Below are 24,173 nucleotides of genomic sequence, written 5' to 3' on the forward strand. Positions count from 1 at the left end.
TGAGAGTCCAAGACATGTGGTCTTCACATTACAAATTGCCATTCAGCACTGGCAGCCTTGAAAATTTTTTGGAAGATTTGGTTTTGGCAGATGCATAGTTTTTGATCTGCTTTTCGGATTTTGTCCTAACTCCAGTCATCCAATGAAGCAAACAGACCATGTGGCAAGTCAGCATCTAATTGACAGGAGGCTGCTCGGCTTAAGGGGCTGACTAGTCGGGATTTCAATGATGCCTCCCACTATCGGAGACAACCCATAGTGTCCAAGCTTACACCGATATGCTTAAGACTTATAACCCGTAAGTGTTGCCTCCCGTGTTGTTTCTATCACTGGAGCAGTAGCAATGAAGTGACCTCTCCAGGGCACAAGCTTGAGCTTGGGCAAAGTGTATGGAGGTCTTAATCTGCGCAGTACTTAAGACCCCTTCCCTCTCAACCTTGCTAGTGTGTTCCAAAGGAAAGCAGAGTAGTACATTTGGCACCAGTTTGGTTGCAGGAGTTACCAGAGTCAGTTAGCACAGCATGTTGATCCGCCTTCGAGGCTCCACTCCTGATTTGGTAGGTTTACTCTCCTACACTTGGTCGTTGGATCATTAACCTCATTTGCCCTCTAGCCGTTGACTATTTGGAGCAGTTCCTCCGCCTAGATTAGTGGTTTAGTCTGTCAACTGAAGCGGTGTACTGGGTTGTGACACTTGGAATTAGTACGTGAGAGATTAGGAGGTTGCCCTAACGGACAGAGCATGCCAAGCTGCCAAAGGTACTACCCCTACCCATTTTTGAACTGTTTGTGTGAAGAAACATTTGGATCTTCAAGTCTTCAAAACCGCTTGTTGAAATTGTATTGTTTTTCTGTATCTGTATGAATCTAATTTCATTTAAAGTTTCCTCTTTGGCATTTCTTTATGTTTTTAAGATTATACTTTTTTATTTTTATTTATCTATTTATTTTGTCCTTTGCATTAACTTCCTAAGAGGGAGATCTGTCTTCAAACTCACCTTTACAAATAGCAGTTCTGAGCTTATATTAAGTACAATACTTAATTGTCCTTTATGTTTTTTTTAAAGTTCTGAACTTATATTAAGTACAATACTTACTTGTTGACGACTTCTGTTGGGATAGATTCCCTTTTCTTGGACTCAATATTGGTATATTGCATTTGCAGGTGCTGTTCCTGGAGAGACGCCATCTTTCAGCATGATGTTGTGCAAATATATGGCTTCTGAAACAATGAACTGCTTCCTGGCTGCAATTCTTTTGACGCTGCAATGGCTCCCCTCAGCAATACTGTTGCTAGATGGCACATAAGTACATCGCAGTCGCAGCCACACTTCCCACTCCTTCAGGAACTGCCTGACCTGCTGGCTGCAGAAGGCTAGGTCATTGCCCGTCAGCACCTCTTTAGGCGCACCTCTTTCAAAGAACACAGATGACAGCTGGCGAATAATGTAGGAAGAGTCCTGACACCCGAGTGGTCTCCAGAGATGAGGGTGAGGAAGTGATTGCCACCATGTGTGATATCCATGCCAACTCTCTGCCATGTGCTGCTCACTCCCAGTTGCCTTTTCCATTGTATTGGAGCTGAGTTGATTGATTGACATACCTCGCAACTTTCCACTGCTCTCTTTCTTACTTCTGGGTCCACCATCTTGGCTAAATATAGTGTCCGCTTAACCCCTTGGTGTCCGCAATGCTGATGAATCTCACTGATATGATCCGTATCCATATTACATGCGGTGGCTGCACGAGGCTGTTGCAGCATCTCAGAACCGTTGTGGTACTCAGCGCATCTGCTCTGTTGCTTGCAAACCTGATCAACGTTATTCCTACAGTCAGGTTGTACTCCTTGATCGTATAGACCAGGCTGGCGAGCCGCCTTCGAATTAACATTTCACTCACTGCCTGTGTAGTTAGCCGTGCTTCCAGTCAATGCATCGGTTATCCACCAATGAGTGCATGCAGAGTCTGTGATAATATGTAGTACCCTGGCTTGCCACTGAAGCACTAGGGTAACTCCCTTTAATGTGGCATCAAGTTCAGCTAGTTTTATGTGCCTAGAATCATTCTCTGGACGAAACCACCAGGTGTCTTTGATAATGCCATCAACCGCAAGGGCAACTTCAAGACCATGATCTCGTTCCTGTTAACGAACCAGTTCTCTCACACAGGGTCGTCACGAGTCACCCTAGCCACAGTTTCCATCAGCATGCTCAGGATCATGCACTTTATCATCCCATCCCAACGATATGGATGTTGCACAATGTTTTCTGGCTGCCACTGCCACCCTGAGTCAACTACAAACAGAAAAAAACGCTCTGAGTGATGTTGGATCAGACTTACGGAACATCACCACTTCTCCTCCAGTAGAGTCCCTCCTTGCTACCGCTCACATGCAGGCCAAGTACTTTTGCCCCGTCTCACAGATGCTCCAGTTCCTTGCATGTCAGTTCGAAGTTCTTGAAGTGCTCTTTGACCGACTGGGCAGACATGAGGCTCTCATTTACAAAGATATCATCGACGTAAGACGATGTTGCCTGGTGCACAGCCTCATTCTGTTGTCGGATCGCGTGTATAATTGCTGTCATAATGCCTGGTGCCACACTGAGACCAAACCCTAGCCTGGTCAAATAATAGTGAGTTAACTTCTACAGTCTGAAATGGCCACAGCGCTTTTTCAATGCATATCTGCAGGTAGGCCATGCACAGGTCCAGAATTGCCACATCTGACTTTTGCTGCCGCCACTTTCTTAATTTGAGCACACAAACGTCCGCCCCTGCCATGTATGCGTCGACATGTACATTAAGCTGACGGTAGTCCATGATGAGTCGGACCTTCTGTTTGCTATCTTATAAGACAGCCATCAGGGGAATCATTCCTCGAGGGGGGGGGTGAGCTCATCCTCCAGGAATGGAAGCAGCCAGCCATTGTTGATTCAAGTCTGTAGTTTTTCTTCATACTGCCCCCTGAGCCTCATTGATAGTCGGTTCCATAAGGATATTAGTGGTTGATCGCCACACCACTTCAAAGATGCCGTCCACACATTGGTTTCCCTGTCGTACTCCGCATGAAAGTCAGGCTCGTCCAGGGTAATCGCGGCACTAACGCATTTCTCATGTCGGGAGAACTCTATTTTGACAGTGAAGTCCACAGTGAATCCACTCAGCTGTGTAATTAAATCCATTCCTGGAAGTAGATTGTACTCAAGCAGCTCTCTGTCCACCACCAGGGCTTGCATGGCTATTGCAGGCCCGTTGCCAATGCTTTTGCTGATGAAGCTCACCCCGCAAGAGGCCAGTGACCATCCACCCACGGTTAGCACTGGAATTGTCTCCTTGTACCAAGTGTTAAGGGCAAGGCATTCATGTCCGTTAACGCGTGAATCTCGCATGACCTTGCGAGATCACGAGACTGTTTAGTTAAATATTGCAGACACCATCTTGATTTCTCTTTTTCCTGTCCAACACGCATGACAGGCAGACATGTGGGCGCTTCACAGGTAGGTCGTTTGTATGTCCATTTCTATTTTCCTCTGTGGTAGGGACATCTCCAAAGAAAACAAAACATCTCTACATGTGCTTTAGAGTTGTGCTTACAGCATATTTGTCCTCTAGTGTCCCCACAATGATTTGAGAGTATCGCTAAGCAAATTGATCATACATGTCTGCTCATCCCTCAGCCAGCTTAGCTGTGGAGATTTCATAATGCTGAATAGTTAGTCCAATCAAACAAAACAAATGGCAATGAAAACTGTCATGATTTTTCCCTTGCTGATGATCTAACATAAATAGTTAACGAACCTATTTGAGTACCCGATGCTGACGGACAATTTGCAAGTCTTCTAGATCTTTTGTTACATGACTTGAATTGTGCTCATCTTCAGTTCTGTCTTTCAATCATTCAGTTGTAACAATAAAAATAAAAAGTATAACAAAAGCCCAAATATTCTTCTCCATCGAACACCAATCATTCATGGCTGATTGGTACAGTTTTTAAATCTTTATATTGGAATTACCCCTACACTATGCTTACTGATTAGTTGACCGTCAACATAGACAACTACATTGGTATCCTCTATGCCAAACTTTCGCAAAAAACATTCGTCTAGCTACATTCACTACCAATAATTTCCCCTACTTTTATCTGTACCTAAATCTGAGCACAGATTCCATGAACAAAGCTTCTTTCCTAGAACTACATGCCTATGGAACTCGGTTCTGCTGGCATGCTTTCCAGCTGACTACAACATGGTCTTATAGTCCAATGTAAACCAAGTTTTTGATGTCTCACCTCCCCCAGTCATATTCTATCCAACTTCTACCACCAATGATCACTAAGCTGATACCTCAATGACCATTTTACACTCATTAACCCTTATTCTCGAGTAGCTTTCAGGCCTTGATCAGCAGTGACTCCCTTATAAAAAATATATCTATATATCAAGCAATCTATAAATATATAGATAACTATATATTAATCTATATATATATATATATATATCAATATACATATATCAATCTATCTCTATAGATGTATAGCTATCTATACATCTATCTAATGTGTTCTTTCTAGAACACACAGTATGAATAAAACACATGAAGCCAAATTCTTCTGGTTATATTAGAGTGTTTAGGTCGCTTCCAAAAGGGCTGCACCTAGCCCATTTATTTACAATAATAAAACACTGGAAAAAAACCTGGCTGCGACCTCTGGTTGTAAAGTGCTATAATTAATCACATTAGGATTAGTTGTGTAAGGGAAGTAAGTATATTACATTCCTTCAATTTTACTTAGAGTCACACACATAATCGTTCAATTTTGTGGGTGGTCTCTGAATACATCCTGACCTGTGAGTGGGTGGCGATGCTGATTTTTCCACCACTGCAGGAGTCCCTGCAGCATCATCCATATGTCTGCTCTCAGGTACTAAGCTTTCCTCAGGAACTTCAGGTGTGCCTGAATTCTCAAGATTCTCTGCAGTGTTATCTGTCAGTAACTCAGGCATCACTTTCTCTGCTGCCCTTGATGGAAGTTTCACCAGCTGGTCCGCATTTTTAAGTGCTTCCTTGAATGTGCGCACACTGCGTTCTGCTTGTCCATTTGAGGACAGGTAGTAAAGAGCTGTGAAAATGTGCCAAATTCCATTAGCATTCATGAACACTTTGAATTCTTGACTTGTAAAGCAGGGACAATTGACACTCATGCCCAATACCGGTAGTCCATGTGTTGCAAAGATCCCTCTCATTTTCTCAATTGTGGCTGTTGCAGAAGATGTTTTCATTATAAATATCTCCATCCACTTTGAATGAGCATCCACTACTATCAAAAACATGTGTCCCAAAAATGGACCTGCATATTCTATTTGGATTCTTTCCATGGTGAACTTGGATATTCACAGCAATGGATGGGAGCCTTGCTGGGGTTACTTTGAGCATGCAAGTTCCACAATCTTTTCCAGTTTTCTCAATGTCAGCATCTAGATTTGGCCATCACACATAGCTGCGAGCAAGGGGCGTCATCTGTACAATCCTTGTGTGTGCCTGCAGTTACTGAACTCAAAGTCTGACCAGAATTACCACCCTACTTCTCCATAATACTGCACCTTACATGTCAACTTCTCCTTCGATTGGTGGAATAGGGCTCCATTGCTGTGTCTGGGATGCACTTGCTCTAGCCATTCATGATGTATTCATACACCCAACTCAAAGTCGGGTCTCTTCTTGTCTCCATTCTTATCACCGCCACAGCTACAGGAGTGTCAATCAAATCATCATGTGTATTCAGTTAATGTTTGATGCGGCATCTTGTTTTTGTGCATTAATTGGAAGACAATTCAAGCAATTTGCATTTCCATTGAGGGACCCGGCACAATACTCCAGCTAAAATTGTAGGCAGATAGAAAGAGGGCCCAGCATTGAACACAGACTGCAGCAAGAGAAGAAATTGGTTTGGTTCAGCAAATAGCCTCAGTAAAGGCTTGTGGTCTGTGAACAAAGTAAAATTATTCTTATACAAATACTGGTGTAACTTTTTAACCGCGAAAACAAGGGCCAGCCTCTCCTTCTCAATGCGTACATAGTTCCATTCTGCCTCCGACAGCATTCGTGAAATGTAGCATACTGGTTTCTTCCTTCCATCTTCCATTTTATGAGCCAAGACAGCTCCTAGTCCATAGGGAGAAGTGTCTGCACTAGAGTCGGTTTCAACGAGTCAAAATGAGTTAAAAGGAGTGCAGAACACAACTTCTTTGTTTCTTCATTTGTCCAGCATCCGACGCCAACGGAGCACCTTTCCTCATTAAGCTGTGAAGCGGTTCTAGTATCATGGACAAATTAAGTAAATGACTGATAATATTTAATTGTTCATGAGATAGGTTTTTAATTTTGTAATGTTTTGTGGTGGAGGTGCCCCTGTAATAGCAACTATCTTGTCTAGAAGAGGTGCTGTGGCTCAAGTCAAGCATGCTAAATTTCTGACCCCCTCTCAAAGTAGCAAATTTATCCTCTGTCCGAGGTATAGGGTAGTTATCACATAGTGATGCTCGGTTTAGTGTTTGTTTGTAGTCTCTGCAGATCTGTAGGTCACCATTATCATTTTTGGCAACCAGTACAATGGAGGGGGCCCATCTAGAGTACTCCACTCTTTTGTCAATTCTCGTTTTTATAAAGGCGATTTAATTCTTTCTCCCCTTCCGCTTTAATGGCATAAGGCACTTTTCTTGCCCGACAAAATTTGGGACTCACTTTTAAGCACCCCATTTCTTCACTAAACATGGACTGTAAGAAGCTTTTCAAATCTTTAAGGGGAATCTTCCTGATATAAAGGAAACATGGCTCTCCAATCTAGATTTACCTTATTTAACCAATTGCGGCAATAGTGTTGGTACATTTCCTTTTATGACCAGCAAAGATAACCGATGCTTTAACTCTTCCTACATTATTTCCACGTCTGTGGTCCCATGATTTCACTAATTGGCCATTGTATATTCTTAACTTTACATGACTTTTCTTTTAGATCCTGAATTTGGCCAATTTTCTTGAATTTTTCTAGGTTCATTACTGAGCATGAGGACCTGTGTCCACTTCCATGACCACGTTCACTTAGTTAATTAGTAGTTCCACTATCACTGGTGGTGTCCGAGGTGTAGCGACTGTGCAGATATAGTTTTTCGATATTTATTTCCATTTCTTCTGCGCAACAATTCTCCTCCACATTGTTCATCATCCTTCTTTCCTTCCCATGTGTTGTTGAACCAGATAGCCTGCTCTCTTGTCTACATTTCTGATGAGTATGTCCCACCCACCTGCATTTAAAACATTTGCTGTTTTTTTAACTGGCACTTGTCCGTCTGATGGGCAATGCTTCCACAACGATAACATTCTCTCTTCCATAGTAACCTGTGGACGGATGTTTCACTTTCACTCGCCGATGCTCCCAACATTAACTTGGAATATTTCGTTGCAGATTCCATGGACACTGCTATTTTAATGGCCTTGTCCAACATTAGTGCCCTTTCGCCAAGCAAGCGCTCCTGTATCTTTTCGTCCTTAACTCCCACCACCAAACAATCAGGTATATGTTCATTTACTTTTTCTTCGAAGCTGTAATGCTCTGACATTTTTTGCAGTGTGGCATTATTCACTGATGGACTCGCCTTCTTGTTTGTCCCCCGTGTTGAACAAAAAACGTTCATGTATCTCGTTGGGGGCCGGCCTGACGTGTCTCTTCATCAGAGTACACAGTTCTTCAAACATTTTCTGCTCAGGCTTGTTTTCGGTTAGACCCCAACAACCGATAAAAAATAACACTCTTCTTACCTTCACTCAATACATCATTGGCGGCAAAAAGAACTTCACTCTTTCAATATAGTACAAGAATTCCTCTTTTGCACTTTCCCATTCTTTAATTGTGCCTAGCAATGACATTTTCTCCATTCTTCGCTGACGCTGCATTTTTCTGTGATTCGTTCGGGGTTTCACTGTTTTATCTTTTGTTTAATTTGCTTTCATATTGTTTCTCCACAATATCTGTGTTTCGTTGCCAATTAATATGTTCTTTCTAGAACATACAGCATGAATAAAACACATGAAGCCAAATTCTTCTAGTTATATTAGAGCGTTAAGGTCGCCTCCAAAAGGGCCGCACCTAGCCTGTTTATTTACAATAATAAAACACTGGGGAAAAAACGGCAACACCTACTGGTTGTATAGGGCTATAATTACATTAGGATTAGTGGTGTAAGGGAAGTAACTCTGCCCAATATCTCTATCCATTTCTCTTTCTCTGTATATAGCTAAGAAAAATCAAGCCCAACGCTTAAATGTTAATAGTATTCCAAATAATAACACCTTAAAGATATATGGAAACGATCAAATCAAAGTTAGCCCATCAGTTACTCAAAAATACTGAAGATATAAAATCAGCTCCATGGTTAAGTCTATGGCTTTTTATAAATAAACAAAACACAAAACAAATGAAATAAAAAAATAAACAAAAAAATTAAAACAAATGATGATTATAGCCCACAAAATAATGAATACACGAATTATGAAGCCTTATCTCAAAAGATTCTAAGAATAAAAAATATAAAAACTAACACATATTTTCAAGTAAATCCGTTACAAGAATATCTTATAGTAAGGTATGAACATAATAAAGGCAGAATTTTCGACCCCATAGAAAATAACAGTAAAAACTAGTAAAATAAAGTCGATTCATTGTAATTTTTGCAGTATTTTTAAGAAAGATTATAAAAAAATCTCATTTTTTTTTTTTGTAAAACTGGCGAATTTTCAAAAAAAATCCCCTCTCCCCAAAATGGAACCAAATGTTAATTTCTACATATTTTGACATAAAGAATGAAAACAATGCAATTTTTTAAATTCTCTCAAATAATTGTTCAATTTCATTAATCTTTACAAACTTATTTAAAAAAAGCTGAACCATATATAAACTGAAATAAAATAATATACAACAAAATTCTTATATTTTGCCCCCCTCCCCTAACATTAAGAATTTTTTTTTAGAATGGATTCACATCTAAGTTTTATTTTATACTAGCAGGGGTGCCCCGTGTTGCCCAGGTCTTTTAGAGGTGTAAGAGAAAAAAAAGGAAGGTAGGCTCGAACCCGAAGCCTTGACGTGAAGGTGGAAAAGAAGGGGGGGGGGAATTGGCATCTTACCCACTCGGCCACGATGGGAGAGAAATGAAAAGCATTTTAATTTAACAATTAAAAAGTTGTGTGACAAGTGCGCATGAACTTAATGAGGTCAAACATCACGCCATATAGGGAAACTTAACTTTGGCTGCAAGCCAGTGTCTGTGTTTCTCACAAAATAGTGAAGAAAACCAGCTCCCCATAAAATAGGGGAATGTCCAAATGAATAGCAATTATCTGATTGAAGGGGTTTCCCTCGCATTGATCAAACCTCATTGCTTTTCTGGACCTCCTGGCAGGAGTGCTAAGAAACTACTTTGTAAACGGATTCAGTTTCCGTTATATACGCAAAAGCTAAACAAACACGCAGAGAACGAGAAATACCACGAAAATAGTGTGTAAAAGTCGTTCAAATAAAAGAGAGACGCAACTTCCCTTCGTAAATTATAGATATTATAATCTAGGCAGTATATAAAAAGTTCTAAGAATGCGTGACCTCACCGAGCACGCCTCCCCCCCCCAAGCCTTTGCTGGACATATACAAAAAATGCACACACACAAACACCTTTTCGCTTTTATATTATGGATATTAAAATATACTGGAATGATGAAATAAAATACTTTAATTCTGGGCCACAACTTATGATTTTTTTGAAAAAATGAAGTTGGAAAATACATTAAAATTATTTAAGTTTTACGAAATTTAAAAAAATTATTTATAATTTACATTTGATAGTTTTTACCTGTGTGATTTCAAAGAAATTCTAGAATTTCTTAGAAAATTTCTTAGAAAAAAGAAATTCTAGAAATTCTCTACATTTTCTGGTACTCTTGCATAATTTGACCTGGATTCTCAGGAATTCCCATCAAGCATGGATCGGGCGAGACCGACAATTATCGGTTTAAGCCGAGCGTTATTCAAAGTGTTGAAATGCTGAATCAACTTTTTATTTTTTTTAATGTAATGTTTTTTGTATTTTTTCGGTGATAGTAAGGGGGGCAGTTTTTTCTGAATATTTATTTTTTTTTAATTCATTGATTGGATTTCTACCAGTATTTTGTTTAATTTTTGCTTTTTAAACATTTAGTGAGACTTTCCAGATGACCGTATAATATGTGAAAGTAGAGAATAGTTACAAAACATTGAAATACCCTCCCATGTTAAGAGTTCATTTTTAAATAACATTATTTTAGCTTTGGGTACCTTAATTTAAGGACTTAAAATTTAAGTAATGCTTATTTATTAGAATTAATTAATATTTTCTAGAATAAAGAGGAATTTCATAAAAATAATTTAAATATATTTTTCATGCTAAAAATTACGATATTGAACAATATTTTTATTAATTTTCTTTGTTTCATTAAAAATGAAAAATATTTTTCTATAAACAAAAATAAAAATTTATGATTAGAAATAATATAATTATTTAAAAAATGGAATTTCGCTTACTTCATGAAATTAACCTATTTCAATAATGTTTTTTTCATTTAACACATGAGGAAATTTTTATAGTTAGCTGCTTCCACAGTTAATGGAAAGGTAACTGTTCTAAGTTTTATGCATTTCAGATGTGACATTGTTTTATATACAAAAATTATATGTCTATTTTATATTTCAAACCAAAAGGTAAGACTTTTACTATTATATTTCACTTAACTAATGATTGAACCAAAATTATATATATTTGTACTAAATTTTTTCCCCTACATTTTTAATGTTTAATTGGGCATACATTTTTCTTATGGCTGTGAAAAATTTATGCCTACTTTGATTTTTTGCCATTTTTAAAGGTTTTGTCATTTTGTAATGTTCAAATCAAATTTTCCCGGTTTTAGAGAGTATAAAATAAATACTTATATGGGATTTAAACTCTGATACTTCTTCAATATAAAGTAAAAATTATGATAATTTAATTTTACTAGTTTTTACTTGTATGTTATGGATGTTGAAAATTAGTCTCATACATAGTTATAGTTTTTGTTTATTTATATATTTTCATGTATGTATTGCGTTGGAATTCTTTTTTGAAATTAAAATAAAGTGCACAATATTTACAACTACAAATGAAGTACAGTGCCGGCAAAAAGAAAGTCCACACTTGTAATTTTTTCAAAAACTGCAAATTTAATGTAACTGTTTAAACAACCTATACCTCATGTGATTCGCCTTTTATTCCTCTATAATTTTACCTGTTCATATTTGACTTTTAATTGAAATATTCTAGTGTTCACGTCAATTTAAAAAAATAATGTCAAATTGAGGAGGCAAAAATAAAGTCCGCAGCAACAAATTTGCTTAAAACCAGCTTAAATTATCGCCCCTAAATCAGTTTAAAATAACCACCAACAGGCAACAAAGCATCTCTAATTGTAATTGTTGTTGTTCCAGGTTATACAACGTAACATTTAGTCCATATATCACGACTTTATCTTAGTTATCGTTAGCAGCTCATTAATCTCCACTTTTCTGGTTTATCCAATCAAGAACTCGGCCGCAAATTGAAATATGAGAAAATGGTACAAAAGATTGTGCAAAAGCACAAACACATCAGCAGTGTTTGTGATGAAAACAAGTTCAATAGGCAGTGATGGTAGGCAGTACATCTGTTGAAAAAAAGACAAAGAATTTAATCGTAGGTGCTCAGTTTCAATGCTGCAAGGTGGTCGAGGTTCAGTTTTGGTTTGGGGCATTATTAGTACCAATAGTCCAGGGCCTATAGTTCGTTTGCAAGGTCGAATTAATTCGACCATATGTATTAATATGTTGCCTGTATATTTTCTACCCTACTTTGGTTGGAATTTGGACGATAATCCCATCTTCATGCAGGATAATGCTCCCATTCACACAGCTGGTAATTTCAAGAGGTTCCTGGAAGAGCATGATATTTTGTGTTTGGATTGGCCTGCACAATCTCCAGACCTCAATCCTATCGAAAACGTATGGCATTACATCAAGCAACAGCTACACAATTATAAAATTTCAAATTTGGAAGAAATTTGGACAAAAATTAAAGAAAAGTGAGATACCCTTTTGTGGAAATTATCTTCCACCATCTTTCTTTCCTTTTTTTCTTTCCTTCTTTCTGCTGTTTCTGTTCTTCTTTCCTTTCTTCTTAACCCTTTTCCTGCCCCCTTCCCTAGCTTCCCCCCTTTTTTTATGTCACCTGACTCCCTTATGCCCGTTGATTGGATGAGACGTTTTCGTGCTAAATTGAAGCTCGTGTGTGACATTTTTGAGTTAATTCGACAGTTGTGGAAAAGGCGTCGTCGAGACAACAAGTATCGAATGTATTCCCTTAAGGTCTTGGATAAAAAGGGACGCCTGGAAATTTACTAAGGCGTTGTGCAACTCTGTCCTGACGAGACATTAAAATCGTTGTAAAAAAGAACCTAGAGAAGAAAATTCGCCTCAACGTTTTCTAAGACACTTGAAAACTGAATATAATTATCAAGAAAAGGATAATTGAAGTTTGAAAAGAAAATTCGCCGCTGGAAAGTTTCTAAGATACTTGAAGACTCAAAAATATTCTGCCTCCATGGAATTTTAACCTTTGCAAAAAGGACTACGGAAACGAGTTTCCAGGAAGGGGACTGACAAAAAGGAACTTTTAAACAACACAAACTCAGAAAGTAAAGGCCCCAACAAACGAACTTTCTAAGTGTTCCATTCGAAAAAGGGCGCCCAGAAGCTTCCAGTAAGTGCTCCCCCCTTTTTTCTTTCTTTCTTCCTCCTTCTCTATCTCTCTTTCCTTCTCTTTCCCTTCACTCTCTCCCCTTTCGGTTACTACTACAAGAACACTTGTAAGCCAGATGGACATTTTTGGCAGCCCCATAGAGGTTACGAACTTTTCCTTTTGATATCATACTTAATAAATTCTATTTCTCATATTTTTCTCTTTTTGTTTGTTTTCTTCCTTGATGTTTCAGAGTTTAGTAGTAATGGCTAATTGATTAAGAAGAATTACCTTCCACGGGAAGAAGTGGATAATAAAATTTCTTCACTCTGCCAAAAATAGGTACTCATAGAGTTAATAACTGCCAGTTTAGTAAGCTACTCTCTGCTAAAACTGGTCTGGGCTTTATTTGATGACCGCGGCTGCTGTCCATTGCGTAGATAGTACCCCCTCCTTCCTTCTTCTTTGTTTCTGTGTCGGCCATCTTGGCTTCTTGTTCATTGTTTTACAGGCATTTTTGGCGCCAAGAGGGGTTGTTGGTCACTCGCGCGCCAAGAGGGGAGTGGTTTAGCATTTAGCCGTTGATAGGTTAGAAGGGGCGGAGTTTAGTATTCTAAAATGACTACCTCTCCCACTACCTCAATGTTACTTGAAAAAAGAAAGATTATTAGAGACAAAATCTTGACTGTGTTTGAGTTCTTAGACTCGTTAGATGAAATCAACGAAGCAGGTTATACATTGTACAAAAAGCAGATAGATGATTACACTGCTTCAGAGGATTTGTTAGATGAGCAAATTATTAATGCTTATTTAATTGAGGGAACAGAAGATGGGGAGATAAGGTCATTTAGTAAGGATTGCGCTCTTCATCGAGTGAAGGTTTTGGAAAAATTCTCAAGACTCAAGCCTTCGGTAGAAGTAAAGGATAGTGCAAATCACAAAGTCTCACTTATTAAGGAAAAACATCTGGGGATAACGCTCAAAATTGAATGTCCTAAGTTTAGTGAAAAGGATTTAGAAAACGATATATTAGCCTTTCTTTAATTTTCAGTGGGAATTCGAGAATAGCGTAGTGCCCTGAGGTTAGTTGTGCTGAAAAACCATTTGTCTGGCTACGCCTTTCAACTGGTGCGGCACCTCTCTATATCTGAGGAAAACTATCGCTTAGCCACCGACATTCTCGCGTCGGAATTTCTAGATAAGGACAACATTGTGGATTCAGTTTTTTCTCATATATTGGGCACCGAGAAGTTAAGCAACCACTTAGAGGCAAAGAAGTTCTTGAATTCCGTTAAGGCTCAGGTACACGAATTAAATAGTTCCTTCGGTTTAAATTTCTTGGAGATGAATTCTCCCGGAAACAAATTATTAAGTCACATTATTTTTGGTAAGCTGCCCACTCTTTTTAGGTCTGAGTTAATTCATAAAATAGGGAATAATTACCCTACCCTGGAAGACATACTAGACCACAGTTCGGAAATATTTCGAACGATTGAGTTTTGTAAAAATAAGGAAACATATCCTCGGAAGGTGGCTAGTATACCTAAGAAAACATTTTCTCCTAGGTTCATGTGTTCGTCGGATGCTAAAAAACCTTCCATGCTGGAAAACTTTCATATCCAGTCTACTAAGATTGGATTTAAGTGTAATTTTTGTCGAACCAATAACCATAACGGTTATTCCTGCAAGTTTTTTTCCTTCTCATGCAGATCGGTTGAGGAGGTGTAAGGAGATTGGCTTATGTAGCAAGTGCTCGAGCCCTTCTCATGCAGAAGAGTCATGTCTTTGCAAGGGTAAGGAGTATTGAATGTGCTGGCTATGTAATAAGAGAGGCCATTGTAGAGTGTTATGTTCTTCTGTTGGGGGTGAATCTACTGCTTCTAATGCTTGTTGGCACTTGAATAGCTCTTCGTTGCTGACTGTTGTTGAGGTTGCCATCAACAATGGATCTGGTGAAAGTGTATCTTTCAACTGCCTTATCGACACTGGTAGTGAGCGATCCTATTTGTCTGGAAAAATGTTGGATGCTTTTTCTGATATTAATACTCCCATGAGAGATCGCAAGTTTCTGATTAAGACCTTTTTGGGAAAAGAAATTAAACACTTGAAGGAAGTTAATCTTCAAGTGAGGTTTCCAAATTCCTGCCATTCTGTGTTGTTCTTGCTGAATGATGATATCGACCTTTCGTTTCGTGTTCACGGATTGAATTCTGTGGTAGAAGACCTTAAGAAACATCAGGTCAAATTGGCTGCCAATTTCTCGGAGTTGAGAGATGACACATTACCTGTATATGGTTTACTGGGTGTGGACATGCTTAGGTTTTTGGGACCCATGAATTTAAAGGAGTTTAGAGAGGGCCTTGTGTGGGAATTTCCTGAAGGAATGGTTTTGTTTGGTGATCTGGCAGATTTTGGGTCTCCTCCTCCTAAAGACCAGGCAAAGGGGTTGGAATTGAATTATTCTCAAGTCGTCAAAGAACACTCTGTGTGCGACCTCACTCATGTATATTTTGTGTTGAACCCCAAGTCTGTGTACACTGATCCGTTCAGTTGTTTTGAGGAGTCTACTGTTGAGAGAACTGTGGAAAAAATGCTTAGTTTGGAAACCATAGGTATTATTGAGGAGGAATTCAGTGATTTCGATAAGAATATGGTTGAGTCCTTTCGCTCCTTCATTCGCTTCATAGATAACTGTTACTATGTCAGTTTGCCTTGGAATGAAGAAAAATTAAAGTCGGTGCCTGCTAATCATCAGGTGTTTTTGTAAGTTTTGAACCGCATATCGAAGAGGCTGACGGAACAAGGTTTGTACGAAGATTATTGCCAGGTCTTCTTAGACCAAGAAAAGGAAGGAATAATTGAAAGGATTGTGGTTGCTCCTTTCGATTTTAATAAATATGTATGGATTCCTCATCGACCGGTGATAAAACAAGATTTACAGTGCACCACCAAGATTAGACCGGTCTTCAATTGTTCTTTGAGAACTGGTGCGAAACCTTCTTTAAATGACTGCGCTTATTCTGGTGTCAATATGTACACTGACATGCTGGATTTGCTTTTGCGGTTTCGGATGAACCAGTATGTTCTACTGGCCAATATTCGGAAGGCCTTTTTGATGATTCGTTTGAATGACGAATGTGACAGAAATAGATTCTGCTTCTTTTTAAGATTGGGTGATGCGTGGATCTGCTTTAAATACAACACTCTTATATTTGGCTTTGTATCCAGTCCTTTCATACTGAGCTACATGGTTCAATATCATGTGGAGAAATACCCTCCTGGTCCTTGCAGGGAGATGCTTTTGAGCCACTTGTATGTGGACAACTTGGTGAAAACTCATAATTCTGCTGAAGTTCTGATGCAGCTGTATTTGGAGGCTGTTTCTGTCATGGGGGAAGGTGGATTTTCCTTGAGGAATTGCTGTAGCAACAATGAAGTGCTTGCTAAGCGAATGTTGCAGGATAACAGTCTCTCCTCCCATGGTTCTGACACTGAGAAGGTATTAGGCTATTTGTATAACCCCTCCTCTGACAAAATGCGAGTAAGTTCTTGCATTGAAGGAAGATCAGTATCCTCTAAGAGGGATATTTTGTCTGTAAATTCCTCTGTATTTGACCCCCTTGGCTTAATGCTCCCTGTTACTATTAAAGGTAGGATCCTTCTTAGTAAATTGTGGAAGTTGAAAGTATCCTGGGACCAGCCGGTCCCACCCAACGTTATGGTTGACTGGGAGAGGCTGTATAAGGATCTGGTACGTATCGGGGAGCTTGAATTCGACCGTTACTCCGTGGCTTCCGATTCTTCAGCCACGTTGATAGTGTTTTGTGATGCCTCGAACCTGGCCTATGGAATCGTGGTATATTTACATCAGCATGGTGAAGCCAGACTGATATTCGCTAAAGCCAGGGTTGTTCCCTCTGTTAAGAGAACCTTACCCACCTTGGAGCTGTTAGCGGTATATTTATGCATGAAGCACATTTCTGTTCTGGTGAAAATACTCCCTTTGGAAGAGCTCAGTTCTGTGATTATCGCTGTAGATGCGCAGGTAGTACTATCCTGAGTTTTATCTGACAATGTCAATACAAAATGTCAATTCACTCGTAACCGGTTAAAAGATGTAAAAGCGATGGTAAAAAATCTTAGTGATAAAGGTTTGACAGTGAAGTTTAAGTATGTGAAGACTGATGACAATTCTGCTGACTTTGTCACGAGGGGTATGTCCCTGAACAAATTTAAAATGGTTTTTACTCGTTGGTTATTCGGGCCTGAATGGTTGAGAGGAGATAACTTGATCTGGCCTAGTTATGACCTGAATTGTCTTAATCCGGCTAGCCAGATGTTGATCAGTACAGTTACTGGTTGGGAACCTGTCATTCAAGGCAGTTATATAATTGAAGTAGAGAAATTCTCTTCGCTGAAGAAGCTCATTGGAGTTTTGACTGCAGTTTTCCGATTTATATAAAAAATGAGAGGTATTGTTCTCGACTCTGGTATTAAGGCGAGATTGTACTTGTTCAGAATGACACAAGGACTGTTCCTTTCTAAGGAAAAGGATTATTTGTCTAAGTCTGATGGATTCTCTTTGGTTTCTAAATTTAATTTATTTTTGGACGATGAAGGATTGATTCGCTCACGAGGTAGAATTGGTAAATCTACTTATTTTTCTGATGCAGTCACTTCATCCTATTCTGCTTCCCAAGTCTTGTCATGTTACAAGTTTAATAATCATGGATTGTCATTTGAAGTGTAAGCATCTGGGAATTGCTGCTACGCTTAGCAAATTCAGAATGTTGGGATTTTGGATACCCAAAGCTAGACAAGCTATTAAAACGGTGATATCTTGTGGTGTCATTTGCAAAAAATATAACACTCTTTCCAAGGTTACAAATTTGCCTGAGCATCGGGTTAATTTAGTTAAGCCGTTCTTGCACACCGGGATCGATTTTACTGGCTATATGTGGGTGCATGAAGGTGATGAAACTAAAAAGATGTATATTTTAATCTTCACCTGTTTTAGTGTGTGAGCTATACACTTGGAACTGTTGCCTGATATGACCACTCAGTCTGTGGTTTTGGCATTTGTGAGATTTTTCAATTTTTATTGAGTCCCTTCTCACATTTATTCGGATAATGCAAAGTCCTTTGCTGCGGGTTGTGACCTTGTCAAACAGGTTTATTTGTCTGACGAATTTAGAGGGAAAGTTGATGCCCATCTTATCAAACACCAGATGATATCTTTATATTCTGCTTGGTACGGTGCTGTGTGGGAAAGATTAATTCGAGTTGTAAAAGGTTGTCTTTTCAAGGTTATAGGACGTAGGAAGTTAAGTTATTTTCAACTTTTGACGGTTGTCAGATGTGCAGGGATCTGTTAACGATCGGCCCTTGACCTATCGTTGCTCTGATGATTCTGGCTTGGAGGTGATTACTCCTAATGCCTTTGTGCATCCCTTCCATAAAAACTCTGTGTTTTTGTCCTTAGAAGAAGATTGTTTCCAAGATAACCCCCCTAGCAAAGAAGATCTTATTGAGAGTCTGGGATGTAGAGATGAATTCTTGAATCGTTTTAAAAGGCTATGGTACGAACAACATCTCTTGGGTCTGAGAGAGTTGTCACAAGATCTTTACCAATCTGATTTTGAAAATATGATTAAGCTGGGCGATGTCGTTTTGATAAAAAACCCTATGAAGCCTCGTCCTTATTGGTCCTTGGGAAGGGTGGCTAATCTAACTTCTGAATCGGATAGCTTAGTTCGGTCAGCTTTAATCAAAAGGAGTGATGGCAGCACTCAGGAAGATTCCTTAAAGAACTTGTGTCTTTAGAACTTTCCATAACCCACTCTCACCAAGCTTCTAACGATGGAGAGGGCAATTGTCTGAGCTCGGGAACTAGTTGGGACAGGGAAAACTTTCGGTCTAGGCCTGTAAGGTCTGTTAAATCTTTAAATGAAAGAAATCCAGAATACGTTTGGTATTAGATTGTTGTTTGAGGATTTTTCTTTTTGTCTTTCTTTTTAGGGAGAGTGTGGAAATTATCTTCCACCTTTTTTCTTTCCTTCTTTCTGCTGTTTCTGTTCTTCCTTCCTTTCTTCTTAACCCCTTTCCTGCCCCCTTCCCTAGCTTCCCCCTTTTTTTTTATGTCACCTGACTCCCTTATGCCCGTTGATTGGATGAGACGTTTTCGTGCTAAATTGAAGCTCGTGTGTGACATTTTTGAGTTAATTCGACAGTTGTGGAAAAGGCGTCGTCGAGACAACAAGTATCGAATGTATTCCCTTAAGGTCTTGGATAAAAAGGGACGCCTGGAAATTTACTAAGGCGTTGTGCAACTCTGTCCTGACGAGACATTAAAATCGTTGTAAAAAAGAACCTAGAGAAGAAAATTCGCCTCAACGTTTTCTAAGACACTTGAAAACTGAATATAATTATCAAGAAAAGGATAATTGAAGTTTGAAAAGAAAATTCGCCGCTGGAAAGTTTCTAAGATACTTGAAGACTCAAAAATATTCTGCCTCCATGGAATTTTAACCTTTGCAAAAAGGACTACGGAAACGAGTTTCCAGGAAGGGGACTGACAAAAAGGAACTTTTAAACAACACAAACTCAGAAAGTAAAGGCCCCAACAAACGAACTTTCTAAGTGTTCCATTTGAAAAAGGGCGCCCAGAAGCTTCCAGTAAGTGCTCCCCCCTTTTTTCTTTCTTTCTTCCTCCTTCTCTATCTCTCTTTCCTTCTCTTTCCCTTCACTCTCTCCCCTTTTGGTTACTACTACAAGAACACTTGTAAGCCAGATGGACATTTTTGGCAGCCCCATAGAGGTTACGAACTTTTCCTTTTGATATCATACTTAATAAATTCTATTTCTCATATTTTTCTCTTTTTGTTTGTTTTCTTCCTTGATGTTTCAGAGTTTAGTAGTAACGACTAATTGATTAAGAAGAATTACCTTCCACGGGAAGAAGTGGATAATAAAATTTCCTCACTTTCTCCGGAGTATTGCTGCAGTCTAATTCAAGGAATTCCTAACAGATTGCAGGCTGTCAAATTGCAGAAGTGCTATGCTACTAAATATTAACTAGTTCATTGTGTTCTTGTTGTATTTGTCTTGCATCAATGTCCTAAAGTTACATTTAAATAACAATTTTCCATTGTGTGGACTTTCTTTTTGCCTCCTCAATTTGAAGTTATTTCTTTTAACTTGACGTGAACACAAAAATATTTCAATTAAAAGTCAAATATAAACAGGTAAAATTATAGAAGAATAAAAGGCGAATCAAATGAGATATAGTTTGTTTAAACAGTTAGATTAAATTTAGCTTAAATTTGCAGTTTTTGAAAAAATTACAAGTGCAAACTTTCTTTTTGCCACCTGAAATAAGATCTACTTACATTTTGCAAACGGTGTCAATGTTCGGATTTGTCTTGAGATGGACAATATTGAGATGTGTTGTATAAAATTTCAACTTTTTAAGAATATGGATTTATGGTGTAATTACATTTTTTTAATATTTCAAAAATTATAATTATATAATTTAATTATATATATAAAATTAATTATTTAATATATACTCCATAATTATAATTGCATATTAATGAGTAAATACTGTTTTACAACATTAATTAACGTTCTGAATAAGTTTAAAATTTTGAGTGCTGTGCACTTAAGTAAATTTAACTCCCATGGAAATTGTTAGCAATCATTTATGGTAGAATAAATATGTCTGTTCCGGGTTGACAACCATCATAATATATAATTAGAAATGTGCAATCAACCTGAGACAATTTGTTAACAAAAAATTTCATCATAAAAAAGTTATTGAAACATATGATTTTTTAAAAAAAATATTTTAAAGCAATTTAGAAATTTAAATAAATTAAAAAAATAATATTCACCTCAAAAGGCAGATCAAATGTTGGCTCTAATTGAGCCTTGACTGTTGCAGATCGGGCAAGGATCCGTCCAGATGAACGTAACTTAGTCCGATTACTTGAATGATATCTACAATAATAAAAATAAATAATCACTCTTTTGTAAAAAATCCTTTAAAAAAGTTATAACAAAATAATTAGAGATGCAGGCGACGAATGGGGTAAAAGCTGAAATTCTAGAAAGTTATTACAAAATAATTAGAGATGCAGACGACGAATGGGATAAAAGCTGAAATTCTAGAAAGTTATAACAAAATAATTAGAGATGCAGACGATGAATGGGGTAAAAGATGAAATTCTAGAAAGTTTCTCAAGTAGCTAAAAAAATGAAAGAAACAAAAGTATATATCTGATAAAAAAAAAAAGTTTTGTATGAAAACAAATAAAAATATTGTGAAACGATTTTGAGTCATGAAATATTACTTGCGTAACAGAGCTGCTGATGCATGTACAGCAGCAGCATCTCACATATGCCAGTGGATGAGGTGACGTCACAATGGAGGAAGAGAATAATTGGAAAAAAAAGGAACCATGTTATCAACCATAAGACTTGGAAGCAAGAGTTAGTGCAAGATGCACTTGTAAAACAAGATGCATGCATGGTTTGGAAAGTATCATTAATAAATGCCTTTTGTTTCAACTAAAAGCTGGACTAAATTTCCTTTCTTGGTCTTTGCGACTTTTTCTGCATGCAAAGTGTGGGTCCAAGTGAAAATGTAACGACCACATTATATATATATACAAAATGTGTTCAAAATGAAAAAAAATAAAAATGTTTACCATGTTAGAGACTGCAGTCAAAAAGGGAAGAAACAACAAACTAAGCGGAGACGAAAAACTTAGAGAAATAAAAAAGGAATTAGTTTTTGAGTGAAATGGTTTTTTTTTCTCTTTTTGCTTTAGTTTAGAATTTTGTTTTCTCCAGTTTTGTCAGCCATTTAGTTGTGCCAGAGTTTTGTACGGACCTTAGTTCACTGTCATTATTTTTCTTTAATGTTAAAGACAAAAGTTTTTGTATTACGGATCGGTTACATGATATTATAGGTGAAATAGATTTATGATCCATGTATTTTTTTTTTTCCTCAAGTGATATTCAACTTCCTACAGAAAATACTAAACATCACTAGTTTTTATAATTTTACAGATTACTTAAGATTTAAAACAAAAAAAAGATGGATTTAATTGGTAGCTGAGTGATTTATAAAAAAATAATTTATTTGTAGTTTTTAAATTTTGTCCGGATCTTTCTTTTTCAGTATTTTGTTATTTGAATTCTTATAAATCTATAACAAAACACAAAAATATTCAAAGTAAAATGTAGTAAAAATAATAGCAACGTAAACGTAAGGAAGACAATTTAAAATCGTGTAACATAGTAAGAAACAAGCAAATAATGTAAAAAAGAGACTACAAAATAGTGTATATTAAGGAAGACGTATGCAAATCAGGTAATGAAAAGATTATCTGATATTGTAATATAATGTAAACACTACCAAACAAGGTATTGTAAAGTAATGAAGACAGTAGCTAATCGTTCAATGTTATAAAGATACTAGAAAATGATGTAATCTAATGATTGCACCAGAAAATGATGTAATGATTGCACTAGATAATGATGTAATGACACTAGAAAATGGTGTACTGTAACGATGACACTAGACAATGACGTAATGTAATGATGACACTAGACAATGTTGTAATGTAATGATGACACTAGATAATCGTGTAATGTAATGATGACACAAGACAATGATGTAATGATAACACTAGAAAATGGTGTAATGCAATGATTGCACTAGAAAATGGTGTTAGGTAATGATTGCACTAGAAAATGGTGTAATTTAATGATTGCACCAGAAAATGATGTAATGTAATGATTGCACCAGAAAATGATGTAATGTAATGAGGGCACTAGAAAATGGTGTAATGTAATGAGGGCACTAGAAGATATTGTAATGTAATGATGGCACTAGAAAATGATGTAATGTAATGATGGCACTAGAAAATGATGTAATGTAATGATGGCACTAGAAAATGATGTAATGTAATGATTGCACCAGAAAATGATGTAATGTAATGATTGCACCAGAAAATGATGTAATGTAATGATTGCACCAGAAAATGATGTAATGTAATGATTGCACCAGAAAATGATGTAATGATTGCACCAGAAAATGATGTAATGTAATGATTGTTAATGTAGACATTGGTTACCTCCCTTGCTTCAGTTACATGGTTACCTCCCTTGCTTGTGGTGATATAAATAGGAGTCGGCCATCTTGGTTTAGTCAGTTCGTTCGTACAGTTTAGACAGACTACAAGTGTCTCAACAAATGGTAGCAGAGATATCCCTCTGTGTGCGACAAAACGAAAAAAAAAAAAAAAAAAAAAAAAAAAAATTTTTTTTTTTTGTACAGCTTGTCTGTAGCACTAGACAGATCGGATATCGGATATCGGATATGGCAACTTCGAACAAACAACCTCCATTGTTGGAGGGGGAGGATGTTTACGAGAACTGGAAACAAGACGTTGAAATGTGGTCGTTGTTCACGGATCTTTCTGAGGAAAAAAAAGGGCCAGCAGTGTTTTTGACGCTACCACCGAATATTAGAGAATGTGTCCGTGAATTGCCAACAAGTGACATCGGCGGACGAGATGGCTTGAAGATCTTAATAAAGAAACTGGATGACATATATTTAAAGGATGAACACACGCGCGCTTACATGACTTTTAAGGAATTTTACACTTATAAAAGACCGTCAGGTACCAGTATAAATGACTTTCTTGTTCGTTATGAGTTTTTGTACCAAAGATTAAAAAAATTCTACATTACTCTACCGGAAGGAGTGCAAGCTTTTCTTGTTTTGAACGCGGTTAACATATCGGAAGAGAACGAAAAATTAGCGCGGACAACGTGTTCTGTTTTGACGTATCAAAACATGAAGGAATCGATAAAGAAAGTATTTGGTGACATTTATCGTGATGAAAATGTACCGGCAGTGAAATCAGAGCCCGAAATCGTCAACTATAATTATTCTAAACCGGGTAACAACAAAAGGCGTTTTCGTCGAGGACAATCTAATCCATGTGACCGAAGTGGAAACGTGTTGTTGTGTTACAAATGTCAGTCTCCGAACCATCTAATTAGAGAGTGTCCTAGAAATACGCCCAGGTTTACGGAAGCGACAGAACAAATACACATTACGTTGTTCATTCAAGAAAATATTTATTTGAACAGTACAAATGAAAAAATCTCAAATCTTGTAAAGGAAACATTTGGAATGGCAGTCTTGGATTCTGCTTGTACTCGCACACTGGCTGGCGAAGTGTGGCTTGATGTTTATTTAGATACTTTAAATGAAAGTGACCTGCAACTAGTGAAGTATACGAACTCAGACCGGAGTTTTTGTTTTGG

General features: G+C 37.6%; 1 protein-coding gene across 12 annotated transcripts in view; it reads right to left on the bottom strand.

The window, feature by feature from the left end:
- The window catches only part of LOC145255736 (extended synaptotagmin-1-like), an 888,623-nt gene that overhangs the window by 155,853 nt on the left and 708,597 nt on the right, over positions 1-24,173 (bottom strand). For all 12 annotated transcript variants that reach the window (XR_013863897.1, XM_080114367.1, XM_080114365.1 and 9 more), the window contains one exon: positions 20,723-20,828. Coding sequence is in view for 11 of the 12 variants with exons in the window: in XM_080114367.1 (XP_079970493.1) it covers positions 20,723-20,828 (106 nt within the window). In the remaining variant the exon portion in view is untranslated. The remainder of the gene's footprint in view (positions 1-20,722; positions 20,829-24,173) is intronic.

Source organism: Euprymna scolopes, chromosome 31 (genome assembly GCF_053919585.1).
Source record: "Euprymna scolopes isolate OS-2025 chromosome 31, ASM5391958v1, whole genome shotgun sequence".
NCBI classification, from domain to species: domain Eukaryota; kingdom Metazoa; phylum Mollusca; class Cephalopoda; order Sepiida; family Sepiolidae; genus Euprymna; species Euprymna scolopes.